At 40.2% G+C, this 18,880-nt stretch overlaps 1 protein-coding gene across 1 annotated transcript in view; it reads right to left on the reverse strand.

The window, feature by feature from the left end:
• The window catches only part of UBE3C (ubiquitin protein ligase E3C), a 123,600-nt gene that overhangs the window by 69,565 nt on the left and 35,155 nt on the right, over window positions 1–18,880 (reverse strand). Inside the window, exons 8-14 of the mRNA XM_075587850.1 lie at window positions 17,300–17,453; window positions 15,284–15,504; window positions 14,471–14,625; window positions 13,467–13,654; window positions 1,267–1,353; window positions 631–788; window positions 113–345 (exon numbers count right to left, since the gene is read on the reverse strand). Of these exons, the coding sequence (XP_075443965.1) occupies window positions 113–345; window positions 631–788; window positions 1,267–1,353; window positions 13,467–13,654; window positions 14,471–14,625; window positions 15,284–15,504; window positions 17,300–17,453 (1,196 nt within the window). The remainder of the gene's footprint in view (window positions 1–112; window positions 346–630; window positions 789–1,266; window positions 1,354–13,466; window positions 13,655–14,470; window positions 14,626–15,283; window positions 15,505–17,299; window positions 17,454–18,880) is intronic.

The raw sequence follows: 18,880 nt of genomic DNA on the forward strand, positions 1-18,880 counted from the left end.
AGATTAATACTTTATGATTTCATAGCATTATATGATGGTTACATAAAAAGAAGGATACTTATGGAGTAATGTTGTCGTCCTAGTATCATAATGACTATTTCCCTAACAATACCTTAAAAAGCTGAATCCATCGTTTTTGTTCAGTTTGTATACGTTGCTGCATTTCAACATTGGTGCTGACTCCAACACTTTTAAACGCCGCCATATATTCCTCCCGAACTTCTGGCTTTGTCTCAGGATAAGCCAACTTGATTATTCCTAGACATGCATCTCGTAGGCAGCGTGATAGTATTACCAGCTCTTCTAATGTAAAAGGCATCATCGATGATTGTCTCTGACCAACAACTGCATAATAATACAATACACATTAATGGGTTTTCCACAGTGCATATATGCATTTGTTTTAGGACAAAAGCTTATAGCGTTGGTAAGATAAGAGAAAAAAAAACAACACAAGGATGTTTGCATCTCAACTTGGTCACAGCTTTGTGCCACTTTCAAGAGCATATCAAGGTTAAGGAACAAAGAAACGATGGGGTTAAAAAAAAGGTGCACTATTTAAATTATGCCATGTATCTATTATACTGGAGATTAAAAGGGTAGCAACATGTTTGAAGTGATCGGCCTTACCTTCAATGGGGTCACCAAAGAATTCATTGTCATGTATAGAAATGAGAGAATGACTAAATAATGAACTAAAAAGATAAAACAGGGGGATGATCCGATTTGAATCTTCTAATGACATGGGTGAGCCTCTGGATATCACCTGAATGAGAGGCACCATCGACCTGGTAAGACATGAATATAAAATTACAGACATTTGTAATAACTTCATGACAAGTCACACCTTTAACTACGCAACTATAAACATAGCCAATCTGCCATATAATACTGTATATACTGCTCAACAATATATACTGAAAACAACAAAGATGATTGTATGTACGTCTAGTTACTGTACACTTAAAAACACTTATGAGCACATTCACATCTCAGACAGGTCCACAACCCCAGTCTTTCCCCATAATTACTCAGCATACAATGCTTCCAATGCAGCAAAGGATTCTGTGTAATCACATGCAAATGAGCACTCACTGTGTGTCACTGCAAGCGGTGTGGACTAGACATCAAATGGTTGAACTGTCTATGATCCTAAGAACGCTATTGGACTAAGATGTACCGGTATATCGATCTGTCTTTTTGCTTCTTATCCATATTAATATGGATCCTTATAAAGGTTATGCCTGAGAAGCTCTGCATACATACCCTGTAATCATTCTTGTCGTCATTGAAGAAATCAAATACCAAAGATGTCTTAAAAATCTTGCATTGAAAGCTAAACTGTACAGGAGTCTACAAGAAAAACAAAACAATTTATTATTATTACACCTGAAAATGTAAAAACAGGTTTGCTACAAAATGCATTCCATTGAAGGTTTGGCAGTAAGTAACTAACATCTACGGGAACCAATTTTTAGCACTGTGAAATTACATCTAATATTCCGGTCCAAAAAACAATTGGTGTATTCACAGGTCTTTACCATCTGTTACGTGGACTGCTGCTGGCGAGCAGAAATTGCATTGTTTCGGTCAAGATTAATAAAGACTCAAGAAAATGTGTTTATATGAGGACACCGAGAAAATCCCTTGCAAGGAAAAAATATCAAGTGTGACACGAATGTATGTCTATGTATTAATGAAAATTGACATGGTGCATATTTCATTGGCTTAAATAATCAAAATGAAAGATGCTTTTGACCTCTTACAGGTCTTGTTATTTTTGGTGAATGACGTTTACCAGCAGCACATTTAAGGGAACACCAATTACACAAATGGAGCTACTTAAATGTGATATTGTAAAACACCGGGATGGTCTGAATATGGACTGCAGAGGAAACGGCTGATTGACCCCCGCTGCTCTTCTTTTAAAATGCAAAATGAAAAAAAAAAAAGATAGAAAAACACTCCTTGGCAGAATGCCGACAGGTCCTAAAAACATCTGTATAAAACCTCGCCAACTTTGCAACCATCAACTACAATTATATAACTCCTGGTGTCTAAGTGAAATAGATAAACATTAGGAGTCGAGGACAGCAATAAAATGAGTCATTTCCTCTACTGCTTTGCAATCGTGCATTTTATCTTCTTGAAATATGGAAGTGCTTTTTGATGTATATAGACACTTTTCTTGATCTTCAACAATTTTATTCCATAAGTAGCATATTTCTAGGCTTCGTGTACCAACTGTGGACTATATTTTTATTTCAATCTGATAAAGTATTTCTCTATTATTGATGATTTATGATGTAATTTATGAGTGAATACTAAAAGTAAACATCGACAGAGGGAGATCAATGCCTAAAGACATTAAGGTCCAATTGGCTTGGTAGTGTAACACACATTAAACCTATTGAAACATATTTAAATATTTAGGAAACGTACAGCACAGCAGAAGAAATGATTTTGGAAACAAAATAATGGACTGAATAGCACTCTACAAAAAAATAAAAATAACATATTCCACAATGATTTAATTCAATATTTGACCTTTCGAAATGCCTACCTCTCCTCTACACCATTGGCTATAATTCAGATTTTTTTTATATCTTCTAAATGAGCTAGCAAGGCAGGAAAGCTTGAACAGCAGACATTTTCAGGGGCATGGAATTGAATTGTTAAATTAAAATAAGTACAACATCTCTCCAAGCATTGAAAACAGCAGTGCTGTCAATTGTACTTTAGGTTTCCTCCTTATTGTGAAATACTGTCTGAATAATCAAAGATACTCATCTACGTAAATGTTGTAATTTAATAGCACTTAAAACACTCCATTAAAAAATTAAACTCGGGGCGCACTTGTGACGTCAACGCGGATGCACGCAGACTAAGGAAGCTCCGTGCACTCCGCTGCTGTACTGCAATATAACCTCCTGATTGGTGCACAAACTTCTCCCGTGGAACGTTCCAGCAGTCGGGGGAACTAGCGGGGATGTCCGCGAAGAAGGACTTGAAGTCGGGGGCCCCGGATCTCTCCCACTTCAGCCGCGGACAGTCAGCGGCGGCTGAAAGGAGGAAAAATAAAGATGGCACCGAGCTGAGTGCACGAGAGCGCGCATCGGCAAACACAGGCATGGAAGGTGAGAGACATGCTGTTGGGCCAGAGGGGGTAATTTCTGAGAGAAGGGCAACCCTAAGAAACTCTGCAGAGAAAAGCACAGCAGGAAAAGATAAAGAGGTGAAAGCTGCTACTGAAAGTGAAAATAATATGGCTGAGGGAGACAGTGAACACAAAGCAGGACCTACAGAACATGCTAAAAAAAAATGGAAGCGGGCTTTAAGTCAGCCCTGGATAGTGCTGTAAAGTAGAAGTCTCTTTACTGGCCAAAAGAACAAAGCAGCTGGAAATTAGATGGACGTTGCCTTACAAAACCAGGTGAATATGGACGATGAGGTCCTGCATCTCAACGAAGAGATAAGAGCTATGAGGGAAGGTATGGATGACCTGGAGAACAGTGAGCGAAGACAGAACCTACGAATTCGCCATATCCCCGAGACGGTGTCCGTGGAAGCCCTTCAGACAGATCTTAAGAGACTGTTTTTGTCAATTGACTCCCAACTACAAGATGGCGACTTTTGATGGACAGAGCTCACAGAGCCTTAGGTCTGAGATTTGATGACCCCAAAAGAAGCAGATACGTGGTTCTGAGTCTTCATCAATATGCAACCAAGGAAAGGATTATAAAAGGCTGCAGAAACAGGGGCTCAATTCATTTAGAAAATGACTCTATCCAGATCTTCCAGAACCTCTCCAGGTTGACAATAGATAGGCAAAGAGGGCTGCGACTGCAGTACTCCAGGAAAAGGGGATTCGCTACCGATGAGCATTCCCGTTCCCTCTTATAGTCAATCAGGAAGGCAGACAGATCTCGCTCTGTTACCCTGAATAATCAGCATCCTTCCTATCGGCGTTAAATCTGACCCCCCGAGAAGGATCGGGTAAGCAGCAAAGATCTCGGGACAAGAACACAGAGGGTGATCAATCGGCCGAGGGGGCGGTAGCCCGGACAGAAAAGAGTGAAGATCGGCTATGTTCTTGCGGGAGTCCCCCTGCTGTTCACCAGAACCTTGGAAGATTCAATAAGAGTCAACACCTGTTCCCCTAACTGACAATCCGGCTACCCACGGCGACCCTGAGAAGTCTACACCAGATCTTTAGCTATGTTTGTTTCCCCTCTGCCTTTTTCCCGTTTCCCCATTTATTCCTTATAATCTTATCTAGGAAGTGTTTCATCAGCGATTTGGAGCCTTCCGCCCACATCCTGGATGCTAGTTCGCTAGACCGGTGGATGAAACCGGTGTACGAGCGTAATGAGGCCCTGGCGAAGTGTGAGGTGGCCTTGGACCAAAGACTAGAAAGGGTTTGTTTATGTTTATGGACACGAAGGACATTAAGCCTCACTGAAGGTCAAGAGCAATTTTTGCTCGAAATCTAACGCTTATAGATACTGAACATTTAATGATAATATATAAAATCTTATTTATATATTTGTCCGGAAAGCCTACCTCTATAAGTGTATTCTAATATGTAATGTTTGATTTGGTTACCGATTCCATGGCTGTTAGGAATTGGTGTGTGTGTATATATGTGTATATATATATATATATATGTGTGTGTATATATGTGTGTGTGTGTGTGTGTGTGTGTGTGTTCTGTAGCTAATAGAAGACGTAACGGGGATCAAGATTCCGCGAGACCCAATTTGAATCTTTCTAGCTAAGCCTATGGAAGGTGTGAACCACTATACAAATTGATTCTGCATATTCCAACGGCGGCTAGATGCGCTGTAGCAGCTGCGTGGAAGAAGACACTTCCTCCCTCCAGAAGAGAGTTTATTAGAAGGGTTAATGATGTCCAGTTAATGGAGAGACACCTCATTCTTGAATCAAACCACAAGGAAGTTCAATAGGGTTTGGGATCCCTGGGATGGTGGATAGGGGGATGCCCTGAATTGGAAATAGGATTTGGGAGTGAGAACAGTAGGATAGATTGCTCATAATTTTTTTATAAAATGTTGTATGCTATGGAATGTGAATGTTGATGGTTGTAAGAATTCTGTTACAAAATGGTTGTTTCCCCCTCTCTTTTTTTGTACCCCTTCCCTTCCCATTTATATTTTAAAATCTTAATAAAAATCTAAGTTTTAAAAAAAAATTAAACTCAATTTAGATGACCTCAATGAAGATGACATTTGTTTTTTTGGGATGGATAATTAGGATGGAAAGAAATATACCTCGAGTAGGAAGCAAGCAAGAATCTGCATTTGTTTCTATATTGAATACAGAAAAACAAGAAACTCAGAAACTTGCTTTTGCATTTATTCAATAGGTCCCTCGTACTGTGATTAAATTGAAGACAAGCATTATGAGTAATAACATGCAAAACTGCACACAAAGAGTATCATTTCTGCTTCCTTTCAACATGGATATTTTCCTAGAGTTTATGCCTGCCCTATTACATATCGTGCACAGCTGAAGTTAAAGAACTGCTGAAGAAGAGTACACACTGGTGGATTCGGAAGGATGAAACACCCGTGGGAGCTTGGTTACTAAGTTGATATTGTGAATAGTGGTTAAAAACAACTCAGTAATGGTGAGGAGATGACCTGTACAAACCATGGTCGGTGGTAGCTGTTCTTTTACTCACCATTACCTCACCTGTCGAACACATACAAAGGTATTCATGACTACCCTTCCACAATGCAGAAACAGTAAGAGTTTAAACTGACCAGTCCAAAAAGGACAAAATAGCTTCATTAGTAGTGTGTTCATATTCTGTACTTTCCTAACAAATGCTTTGCTGTCATTACCAAGAATTATTATTTGCAGTTTAATTAGGTTTGACATGTGACAATATGGTGAAACAGGTTTGTGGAACCTGTAGAAGACATGCAAATGCACTAATGAGTTTATCTTTGCGGTGCTTTGTATGGTGGATGATTTTTGTCCCTGTTTGCCCACCATTACCTTATTGCTTCTGTACAAAGAATGCCTTCATTTAAAATTATAACCGGACAATAAAATATCATTTGCCTTGGTTAGTCTAAATATGAATACCAATTAAAAACGTAGATCCTTAAATACACAAGACATTATCACATGGCATTCATATATAATTTACATACATACATGAATATTTAGTTATATCAAAACCTTCAATTTTCTATTTTGGAACCATCTTAATGCTAAATGGAGAGGGAGTGGCTCAGTGAGTAAAAGACACTGACTGGCACTGAGAGTTTGAAGCAGGGGAGCCTGGTTCAATTCCCGGTGTCGGCTCCTTGTGACCTTGGGCAAGTCACTTTATCCCCCTGTGCCTCAGGCACCAAAAACATAGATTGTAATCTCCACGGGGCAGGGACCTGTGCCTGCAAAATGTCTCTGTAAAGTGCTACGTATAACTAGCAGCGCTATACAAAAACATGCTATTATTATTATTATTAAATAATATTTCCAGCCTTTTAACATAATAATATCACCAATTATGAGTTTTACAATTGCTTATTTATAATTCAGCTATGCAGTTCCTGAAATTGCTGCTTCAATTTATGATGAACACAAAGTATGCTTCTTAGGGGCTCATGACATTTATTGCATAGAACTAATCGTGAATTGCATTGTTAGGCAAGCACTGGAAAAAAAAGGTAGTGGAGTAGATATACAAGAGACAGCGCTCTCACTTCAATAATAATCCAAAAGATCCTGTGGAGTTAAACTGGGTCTCTGAAACCTCTTTTTTCTACTTCCTATATCACGTATAGGGGTACAATGAGCATACTGTATATATTCAACATTGTAATCCTGTCGGGGCTGGCTGCTCTTATATAGTAAAATCAGGTTATATTTTCAGATTGTAAATAAATAATAACTATATCACTTTGTGCATTGTAATTTTAAAGATCAGTTTTTAATTTACAGATTTATAAACTCAAAATTAAAATAATTTGTTTATTTATGGTTGAAAGCAGCCGGATCAGAAAATTACGTCTTTTCATTGCATTCATTCTACATATAAAAACTATTTCCCTGCAATATCAATATATCTCACTGCATTGTTTATACTTACAATGGCTATTGAATGGATGAAGTAACCTCTGCTCTTGCGACCATTTACCCAAAAGGGCACATGGTTGGTTTGTGTTTGCTGAAGGATTTGTAGACACTTGTAAAAAGAAGTGTGACATTCTTTCCATGCAACTCTTAAATGGCCCATTAAGCTTTATTTAGCAAAGGCACCACTAAAATGTAATTAGTTGAAGGTACGTTTTTTTATTTATCCTAGGTCATAAACTGGGACCTGTTTTCCATTGAGGCCATTTGAGCTAATGAACAGAACAGAACACAATAGAAGAAGACAAGCTCACACCATTTGATACAGGTGACTATAACAGAGATAGTGTACTTTGACACCTCCTTAGAACTGCAAGGTGTCACAGGTAGAGATGATGGCATATGTGACTGCCATACACATAGCTATTCAACTGGTCTATGACACAGATGTAAATAACCAGTGCTTTGTGCTTCAACCAGACCATTCAGAAAGTATCACTTTCTTTTCAACTCTACATTCAACAAGATCGTATTTCACTGATGAACCCAAAGATTAAAAAAATTTAAATACAATGGTGACTCTAGGAAAATACAATCAAAGGGCAATTACAAGAAACAAATCCTAAATATGTTTACCCTCTTATACATCATGAGAAAGGTCAGTGTATGGATTGTTGACATGAGAAAGTTCTTAGAAGGAATGCAAGGTGTCGACATCTGGGAAACATTATTTACTGTGCAGATGAGAGAAGAGATGTTCAACATTACACCTTGGTGTCAGTTTTCCCAGCCTGTGTTGTACCTTAGTGAAGAGATTAGCAGTGGACAAAACCAATGTGCTTTCTTTGTAAAACAATGTGCTTTCTTTGTGAAACAGACAAAAATGAGCAATTACCATCATTAAGTCACCCAGAAAACCAGCTGAAACCAAAACACGTTTTATAGAAGCCATGCAATGTCTTGGTCCAGATTTTAAAGGTAATCATAGCACAAGCATTTCTGATATATAATATATATCTGAAAATTAAAAAGATATCATCTTCAGCCCTTGTCGACCACGTTGGATGAAGGCCTTAGCACTGATCTTCCAGGTATTGCGGTTGCAAGACTCTCTTCTCCATATTACGCAAACTAATTTCCTAACTTCATCTGCTCATCTTTTGGTAGCCATCTTGGTCTTTTAATAACCTTTGGAATCCAGTAGTGTACTATCCTGTGTCCAAGTCTTGCGATATGTCTGGGTTACTGCAATTTTAGTTTCTTCATCCTTGTGATGATGTCACAGAGTTTTGCTTGCTTCCAAACCCATTCATCCTTTTTCCTGTCTCTTGAGGAAATACCCAGTATACATCTCTCCATACTTTTATCAGTTGTCTGAAGCTTCTGAATTATTTTCGCATTTAGGGTCAAAGTTTCACATCCACACACGAGCACGGGCAGAATACAGTGGTCAACAAACCAAATAGAAAGGGAAAAAACTGAGTCTGAACTACGAATAAAGGGAAACTACAATTTGCACTGCTAGAATCTCAATACAAGGCTGAAAATATGTTGCATTCAAAAGGTAAAGAATATCAAACATTGTCATTCGTTACAAAAAAAAAGTGCAATTTTAACACAATGGCAAAATTTAGTTATCAAATTTTTGAATGAATACTTTCAAATAGAAGAGCGCAGTTTACGTTTATCAGCGCCCTAAATGAGAAATTAAAATTGTACAACTGTGAAACCAAACACATATATACTAAAGTGGCCTTTTCTTTCTCTCTATTTGATGGACTCCTCAGAACATTTGAACTATAGCAAGCCCAGGAAACCACAGAAATGGGCCACTATTACATGCGGTGACAAAACCGAAGGAGAAAATCGAAGCCTGCGATTATTTCATTGCCCAGCGCTCGAGAAAAACGAATCAAACTGCAAAAAGACTCTGAACGAATACTGGTCTCCCGATAAAGCCACAAATTAATAGAACAGCTAGGTACAGTTAGTCTTGTAATGCACTTTAAAGATTGGAGGAATCAATATACCAGACTTGACATGCCCTAGGGAGCCACAACAAATATGGCTTGTTTGTAGCTACAGTATGGAAAACCAAGGTTAAATTAACTTCTAAATTGAATCAAACACTAAATCTTCATGTCCGTGCACTAAACACTCACTTGTAATAGATTCTAGATTTTTTAAAGTGACATTTGCTTAGGATGTACAATTATCAGCACCCTCAAATCCTTAAGTGATGTGCCAAAACAGGGGCGCCCTTTCTTCCTCCTCCACTTAATATAAAAATCAATAGTACATAAGTAGAAATAAATGAGCTGAAAGCTATAACTTTTTTTCCCCCTCAAACACACGTTTTAACACAGTAAATTGCAGGCAAATAACCTTGAGACATTCTCCTATTGAAAATAATAATAATATTGATTCCGTGCGACTTTAGACAGGTAACAAGTGTGGCTTTGTTCTTTGAGCTATTACTGAACAGGACAGTATTGTACGACAGCTGATCATTAATAGTTTCCTTCTAAAATGACCATGGAAGTGTGGAAGCTGCTTTTTAGCTTACAAAAGGCTTTTTTTTTTTTTTTTTCCTGTTCTCGTCTTTGGCAGAATTAAAATTAAAATAAGCAGATCCGATTTTAAGAAGGGATACATTAGGAATAAGGATCATTCTTATTTATAAATCCAATTTCTGCCAGGGAATATGTTAAATAATTGCATTGTGTTGCCCAACGTGTTAAGTGAGATTTTAGGAGGGTGTCGTAACCAAAAACAGCACCTGAATTAGATGTTAAACCATCATCTTACTAATATTAGGCGTTTTATTTAAATATAATCATGTAATTTAGAGTTCATTTAGACCAGGGGTGGCCAACCACAGTCCTCAAGGGCTACCAACAGGTCCGGTTTTCAGGATATCCCTGCATCAGCACAGGTGGTGCAGTCTTCGATTGGACCACCTGTGCTGAAGCAGGGATATCCTGAAAACTTGACCTGTTGGTGGCCCTTGAGGACTGGAGTTGGCCGCCCCTGATTTAGACAGTGCTCAAATGTCGTTTACCATTAAATCCATAGGAAGAGACAACTGAAATGTATGCCTATACAGCTCTACGAACCACTTAACAGAGAAGGATCTCTTTCAAGGTGGAAGAAACTCACTCAGCGTAAGAAGGTAGGAAATGAATCTTCTGCTTATACAATTAAAGATATAAACCCTTTTCACTCATTATCTGCCTTATGGAAGCAGACTCTGTAATAAACCCAGGGCAAAGCATTGATGCATTAAAATCCAGTAATTGCTATCCAAGTCACTAGACAATTTTCAACACTAAAGTCAAGAATCCTAATGCAGCTTCTGCTATGATCTTACATCTCACATCCTGCTTTAATGCAATTAGTCTACAAAAAAAGCCAATTACCCTAATCGAAGGATGACAGCTTCACTGACATTTTACTTCCCCTGACAGCAATAAACAGCAGTGGGCTCCGACAAGAACCTAATTAGTTTGCTGTACTATTGTTTACACTACAGTTCAAATTGATTAGATATGTCATCCAAAATGACTCAAATTTAGTTTTATTGGTAGTGAATTTGTTGTGCAGTACCACATACAAGATCAACTTCTGCCCATCACAACTCTAGTTCTAATCTTACGTACATCGTGTCAGCTGAAGTAGAATACACTTCGGGAAACCTGAAAAATAATAGGCAATGCCTCAAAACCAACTAGAATGGACATTATCAGGGTATAGATTTAAATATTACGGTACACACAATCTATGAACGACTCCAGATCCCAATACCACTTGTGATGTTAGATCCTAATAGAATCGGACATTTTCTAACAGTATACAATTAGTATACATTGTTATATAGAGTTTGAGGTATCATTGTGGTGTAGTGATGATAAAACACAACAAACTCAACAGAAGACAATGACTGCTTATCTCAAAGCTATTGATAGTCATGTTCTGTTCAGGGAAAAACTACAAATGTCACTTTGTCTTAAAAATCCCATGCAGCAGGGTAGTTCCCTTACCTCCGTAGGGAGCCGGTTCCGTGGCTCGGGAAGATTGGGGGAAGTTGCGGCAGCCATCCTGTGGTTGGCGCCGTATGTGTATGATAAACTGTGTGTAGAACAGCCATGTTGTGGTTGGAGCTGCCGGAAGGAAAGATTCTAAGAGGAAAATCTCCTCCGCGGGACAGAAGACCATTAGTGGCAGTTGAACTGGAGCCGGGAGAAAGTAATGTCCAGGGGGCTAGTCAAGCTTCCTGGACTAGGCCAGAACCTTAGCCCTAGGCCCCAGGCAGTCACTCACTGTAGCTGAGTATTGAAGGGACCCCCACAGCATAGGGAGTACCCCTGTAGTGAGATACTCCAGCAAAGCAGGACAGCAGACTGTGTGTGAGTTACTACGGCTGGAGGCAGCACCGCGTGGCGGCCCGGACGTAAGGGGCTTGGTGTCGGAGACGCCGCAGCGTGAGACTCGACCCCCATCTTCTTTGGGAGCATCTCTTGGTTACAGGCCTGTACCAGGAAGGTAGACGTGCACCAACGATACACAGAGGAGGGTAGTGCTGCCCTCACCTATACATTTGGGACACTGGGTTCTAGGTGCTCAGGGCACCCTAAGTATTGTGGGGAACAAGCCCCATACTGTATTGTTATTGTATTATTATAGGTGTTATTATTGCTGTGTTACATATTATCATCTTTGAGTTATACAATGGGACCATAGAAAAGGAGTATTGTATACTGTACCCTGTTGTGAGTGTGATTATTATGGGTATACAGCAGTTATACCGGTTCCCGTGAGGAGCCATCCTGCCTACGCTGGGATCCTCATGGGTGGAGGCGCTGCAACCATTCACCCCAGGCTCCCCAGGAGCGGAGGCTTAGGCCCCCTGTACGCCTAACAGGTAGCACCATAGCGCATAACGCTTGCAGTTTCCTTAGGGGTAGGGAAGGGGTGTTACACCCAAAAAAGGGGAGAAGACATTTTATTACTTGTTTTTCTAACTGCCTCTGGTGCAGATATCTACATCAAAGGGTGTAGTCCAAAGCACCTGGATTGAATGGTAAATTCAAATGTAAACATTCTGAAAGTGTATTTATTGTTCCATATGTTGAGGTCAGCTCTCAAACTTATCTATAGCGTACTCCACTGGCTACAGAGAAGTGGTAGCAAAAAAACATTACATTTTACGTCTTAAATGCTGGCTGCTTATGACGTATTTGAAAGCCCAACTTTATGACTTTGCATGTGCAAGTGTGGGTCATATTTGCAATAGGATATCATACCAGGTCTAGATCGTCCCCTCCACTACCTGGAATCTAGCCCTGTTCTCATTTCTAATTACAGTACAAACAATAAATGAGAGAATCATGGCCACTTTATTTATTTTTTTAAACTAGTAAAAAAAACGGCACTATAAGTTATGAAATGTTTCTCTCTATAAAAGAAAGTTTTAGGATCATCTTTAATCCTTTGCGTGCTAAACACATTTTGGAGTCTTCAGTAGTAACAATGCTACAGCTCTAATAATGATGATATTCTTCATACATATCTAGACAAATCATATATGCTTTTTGGGGGGGAAAGAACATGTAGCTTATAGACCTATCCATGCATTAATGTTATTTTCTCATATACAACAGTCTAAATGCTTAAAAAAACAAATCTGAATTAAATCAAATGAATATGAATTTATATAAATCGATATATCATTATGTTCCCCAATAGTCAAACAACTAGAATTATATTTGCATTATCTATGTAAACATCTATGCACCTGTATCTTTTACACTCCCCACTTGGATGAATTTAAGAGAAAGCCAGGACAGTCTTTATACAGGTAGCTGCGAGAATGCAAACTAAATACACTAGCAGGGTAGCTCCAATGTAAAACTGCATTGTTTGAGGATTGTGTAATATAAATAGCATTCAGGTGTATGTATGTATGTTTTTATTTATACAGCACCATATACATAGCGCTTTACAGAGGTAATACACGTGACAATAATATAAACACATAATGGGAATAAGCGCTTGAGACATAAAAGTTACATTTAGGAAAAGGCGTCTATTGTGAATAGATTACAATCGAAGGCGTAAGTAGGAAGAACGTACATTGGCAGTAGGAAGGTGTTCTGGTAAGTGTATCTGCAAGGGGCCACGGTCGATGTATGAAGTGTATAGCATCAGCCATGGAGCTACTCATGTGCTTTGTTAGATGCGGGTTTTAAGATGGGTCTTAAAGGTGGATAGGTGAAACCTAATCTGAAAGATCAGGTCTCTAGTGCAAACTATCAAATCTACTTTGCAATATACCCATGCAAACGTGCGACAGTACTTGCCTGACTTTTGGCACCATCATTCGATGTTGCACCATTAACGTGTGGCAGATTGATGCCATCAGGGTGAAGACTTCTTCACTGGCTGAATCTCTCCAGACCATGTTGAGCAGAGTGTTGGTCTGTTGTTTGGTATCCAGTTTCTTCAGGCACTCTTCCGTTATGTATTGCACTGATATTTTACCATCGCCCTAGAACCAACAACACAATATTTTGGGACCTACGCACTCAAAGTGTGATAGTACTTGACAGCAGAAAGTTTCTTGCTTTTATTTGAAAAACAACAGCTACACTTTTACTGAAGAGAAAACAGCATATTTTGAAGTGTTTCGTTTCAAAGGTTTACCAACAGATTGCTTCAAAGAACTTAGTCCCCTATACTTCACACAATAACCCTGTTCTCTTCATTCCTTCCAGTCAATATATGCAGCAATTAGTTAGAAGAGGTTATGGCCCATATATACTCCGTAGTGCTATGCAGAAAGGCGTCTTACGGAGTTGTACTGCTTGGTAAATATGTCTCTTCATAGTCATTAAGACAAGACCACTATTGAGCTATGTAATAAAGTACAAAGATAATGGTTGCTATGCACACAAGAGCCAATAAAAAAAACAATGGCAGTTCAATGCTTAAGGCAGTGGTTCACAACTCCAGTCCTCAAGGTTTCCCCCCTTCCCCCAACAGGTCAGGTTTTCAGGATATCTCTGCTTCAACACAGGTGGCTCAATCAGTCTTTGACTGAGCCACTGATTGAGCCACCTGTGCTGAAGCAGGGATATCCTGAAAACCTGAAAAGTTAAACTAATCAAAAGTCTCAAGTTGCAAACTTTGGCAAGGCTTTCAAAAGTTATTTAAAACTACTTATAGATGTCAGATTTGTTGTAAGAAGGCATCAACCCACAAAATGTAACTCAAACATATCACTGCCATTACTTCCTCTGGTTCTACGTGGGACTGCCCTTTGTTATTGCAGGGGCCAGAAAACCCTATGAGCAGAGTCTCTTACGATTGTGGTGACCATCTTGCTGATATCTTCATCCTCGTCTTCAGAGTCACTGGCAAGTTCCTGGTAGTTGGCACCCGCAGAAGAGACGGGTAACTGAGACAGGAAGGTCTGCAGCACTCTCAGATATTCCAGCATGCCTTCTTCTGATAGATTACCTGGAAGATATGTGCCCAAACACAACATGTCTGAGAGCATCATATCAAAGCCCACCCCCAAATCAGCTCAGTGACCTAATCCAGGGGTGCTCAACTCTAGTCCTCAAGCCCCCCCTCGTCCCCCCCCCCCTCCGCACAACAGGTCAGGTTTTCAGGATATCCCAGCTTCCGCACAGGTGGTGCAGTCTTACTGAGCCACCTGTGCTTTAGTTGGGATATCGTTAAAACCTGACCTGTTGTGGGGTCTTGAGGACTGGAGTTGAGCCCCCCCCATACCTAATCTATTATTTTAAAAAAAGTTACTGTTGAATTGATGTCATTGGTCGTTTATATAATGATGGTTTAATAACTCCAACTGCTCATTTTATTTCCATCACTAATAATTTTTTTTACACATTTTTAATGAAAGAATTTTCTTTTATAAGTTAGCAAACAAGCAGCTTGTGGCAAATCATATCATTTGCATGTGATGGGTGAATAGAACAGTATTAAATGCGTATGTGCTTGGAGGTTCATAGACGTGATATAATGAAAGAGAGATACTCATGTTGCCTTTCATTCTGTGTCGTACACATACTTCGATTTGTGGACAGCGACTGATCAATCTCTAATAAAAACAATACAAGCGAAGCAAAGGTATATATTTTTTTCCCCGTACCCAAGTATGTTTCACCCACTGTCAGCACAACATAAAAGAGCCAGGGGACTCGATCATATTTTCGTGACTGTCGGTTTACGTCCGCAAGTAGTGCATTCAAATAGAGCTCATATGGAAAAGCAGTCTGCAAGTCGGCCAGTGCTGGAATGATGACATGGAATACTTGGTCGGTATAAGGTGCAGCCAAGAACTCCTCGGTGAAGGCAGTGAAAACCTGTTGCCTAGAAGAGAATAAGAAAAAAACAATGGCTTTTTCTCACTCATTGCGAAAATGATACGATTTATAGATCTTTAAAAAAGCACATATCCCATTTTAAAACCTCTTAAGCATTTATCATACAATACTTCATTAGTTGGGAATGTTATTTTGCCATCATAAAAAGTTCTATTACTGAAAAGAAAGCAAGGTTTTGTGGGGCCCGAGGCAACTTTTTTTTGCAGCACGTTTTTGAGGCCCCTATACTGTATCATAGAAGTGCTGCCTATGTCTGCAGGTGGTTGGAGTCATTATTTGCAAGAAAACAACGCATAAAGGATGTTGTCCACAGCCTAAGGTGACAAGTACCTCTTTCCTATTGGCTCACGTGAAAAAGATGACAATTGAAAGGTTGAATTTACCTGTTATATATATGGATTCCCAATGGTTCTCTCTTTGAATATGGAGTGATTGTTTAAGGTAGAAAGGTAAGTTTGAATGTTGTGCTGTCCACAATTAGGTGGATTGATAGTACAACTGAACCTCGTTATAACGCGGTGCTCGGGGGTCCACATAATGAGACCGCATTATAACCGGGATCGCGTTAACCGGGATCGCGAGATGGCCGCCCCGCAAGGACTTACCCGGCATCTGCAGCTCTCTCCTCTCTCCCTGCTTCATCAGGCTGCGTCCACGTGCATGGCGCACATCTCCATGGTTTTTAAAAAAAATTTTTTTATAACATTCAATGCTTTATTGCTAACGGACACGGACACACACCTCCCCCCTACACTAATAATAAAGTATTAAATGTTATATAAAATTTTTTTTAAAAAACCCTTGTAAATGTGCAAGGCGCACATGGGCAGCCTGATGAAGAGAGGAGAGAGCTGCAGAGAGGAGAGAGCTGCAGAGAGGAGAGAGCTGCAGAGAGGAGAGAGCTGCAGAGAGGAGAGAGCTGCAGAGAGGAGAGACCTGCAGAGAGGAGAGACCTGCAGAGAGGAGAGAGCTGCAGAGAGGAGAGAGCTGCAAAGAGGAGAGACCTGCAGAGAGGAGAGAGCTGCAGAGAGGAGAGACCTACAGATGCCGGGTAAGTCCTCGTGCGGCAGCCATTTCGCTAAAAATAATAATAATTGGAGATGTTTTTAAAATCGGGAGCCACGCTCAGACTGCGTTATATGCGGATCCGCGTTGTAGCGGATCACGCTATAATAAGGTTGAGATGGTTTTTTTTTGTACTGCCCTATAACAAATAGTAGCAAGGTTCAGGATGCAGGTTTTGGGATCTAGGTAAGTGTTGACCACAGACTAACAAAAATCTTATCTAAAATAATCAGTAGAAATCAGTTCATTCCTTTTAAACTTCTAATACTGAAATGTAATATATTGTGTATCTATCCACAGTATGTATTTATATATACACATACAGGCGGTCTTCGCTTATCCGACAGAATGCGTCCCGCAAACCACCGCCGGATAACGTTCCTTTGGATTGCGGGTCAATGTTATTCGGCGGCAACCTTCGGATAAGCGGATCCGACGTTGGATAATGCGTCCGGTGGACTGCATTATGCGGCGTCGGATAAAGCATCCGTCGGTAAATGAGGACTTACTGTATACACAAAACACACATGGGGCAATTTATACATATTCACTATTTACATTTTGCACATTTGTTAAAAGCAACCGTTCAAAGCCCAACCACCAATAAGAAGCTTCTAATTATTAGTCAGGCCACAGAAGATACAGCATTACTGATGATTTCTGCAGTATCGGAACTTTAGAAATAACAATGGAATGTACCTAAAAGTATATCCTACCTTGCACCCCCAGAGCAGGAGTTATATGTAAAGTGCAGTGGTTTCAAAATATTTTCTAGTAGTATTTTTGCGATAGGAACTCTGGAGACATCTGTATACTCAATGCTTGATGGAAGTTTGTTATTGATTAACAAGTAGAGAGACCTGTAGTATCCTGAAATAAAAAAATGGAAAGGGAGGGGGAAAAAAAAAAATAGAAGAATTTCCATTTTAAACAGTGTTTATGACCATGACTAATGGTACAACTCACATTTTACTGTCAGCTTTCACAAGACTGTTTCAGAGCATTTTACCACAAGTTTGTTGGCCTAAAGAAAATCCAGACTCAGACTGTAAACTTCTAATACTAAGTGATTTCCCAAACTTGAGCAGCAGATTTGGTAGTAGATACACGTGGGTTTGTGTTAACACCATCACTACCGGCAACATCAACACAGTCGCAGAGAAGTGACAGCAGGGAACAATGCTTTGTAAGAAGCCTGAAACCATGGAACAAGTTCATTTTGGCATATCTTTTTGTTGGTACACCCGATTATGTATCCTCTCAAGAGTAAGCTTCTTGTGCTTTATTTGCAGAAGTCCCTGGTCGGTGACAGTGATGCCAAAAAAGGGATCTCTCCAGCTTCTAGGAAGGACTTTTTTCTTTTTGGAAGGAGAACTTTTCAACAATTTATTTGGGATTTCATTTGATATGGCTCCTCTGCTGTGTGCACACATACATTTTTGAAGTGAAACTTCTTTGCTGGCACATACCAAAAAATATTTCCCTTGGTGTAAATCACATCCATGGTGAAGGAATTGCAGCCACGGAAGTGACGTCACTGTTGGCAGCTTGGCGCACATGCGCAGGAACCGTTGCTGCCGGCTGGGCAGGTGCCTGCGCAGACGCAGCACACACACGTGAGAGGAAAAAGGGGGTTGTGAGGGAGTGTAAAAGGGGGGGGGGGAGAAATACATGAGGAGAGAGGGTGAATAGGAGAGTTAGGATGTGTAAAAGAGGGGGGGGGGAGGGCTCACAGGGACGCCAACACGCTGGGGGGAGGGGGGAGGGGGAGGGGGGCGCCGATGGAAACTTCTGAATCTACAGAGTATGTTCGTTCATAATGGGGCCCAGAAACAAAATTTGGCCGGGGGCCCGCATATGTCTAGCTACCATCTGGACTCCTGACGAAGCGACGACAGCGAAACACGTAGAGTCGAGAGCGCCCTGCTGACGCCACTCACCTGTACCTGCCTGCACCTGGGATCCCCTCAATTTGGCGAAGTTTACACGCGCCGTGATACCGGAAGTGAAACGCCGGGAAGCCGGAAGTGACGCGACGGGAGATCTGTGCGGAGGGGTGAGAGTCTGGAAGCAGTGTTCGCTTTTCCTATGTGCTCATTATGTGATTTTATTGATGTAAGCGTACATCTTTATGGTTTTATAGATTAAATTGTTATATTATTACTGGTACATACTACGTTTGGCTTTTCGTTTTCCCATTCACATATGGCTGTGTACATATCATCCTGAGTGACATCCAGTCACAGAAAATTATTTGATCCCCAAGACCACAGAGTATAGAGAGAGATTGGATCTAC

This window comes from Ascaphus truei, chromosome 2, assembly GCF_040206685.1.
Source record: "Ascaphus truei isolate aAscTru1 chromosome 2, aAscTru1.hap1, whole genome shotgun sequence".
NCBI lineage: Eukaryota > Metazoa > Chordata > Amphibia > Anura > Ascaphidae > Ascaphus > Ascaphus truei.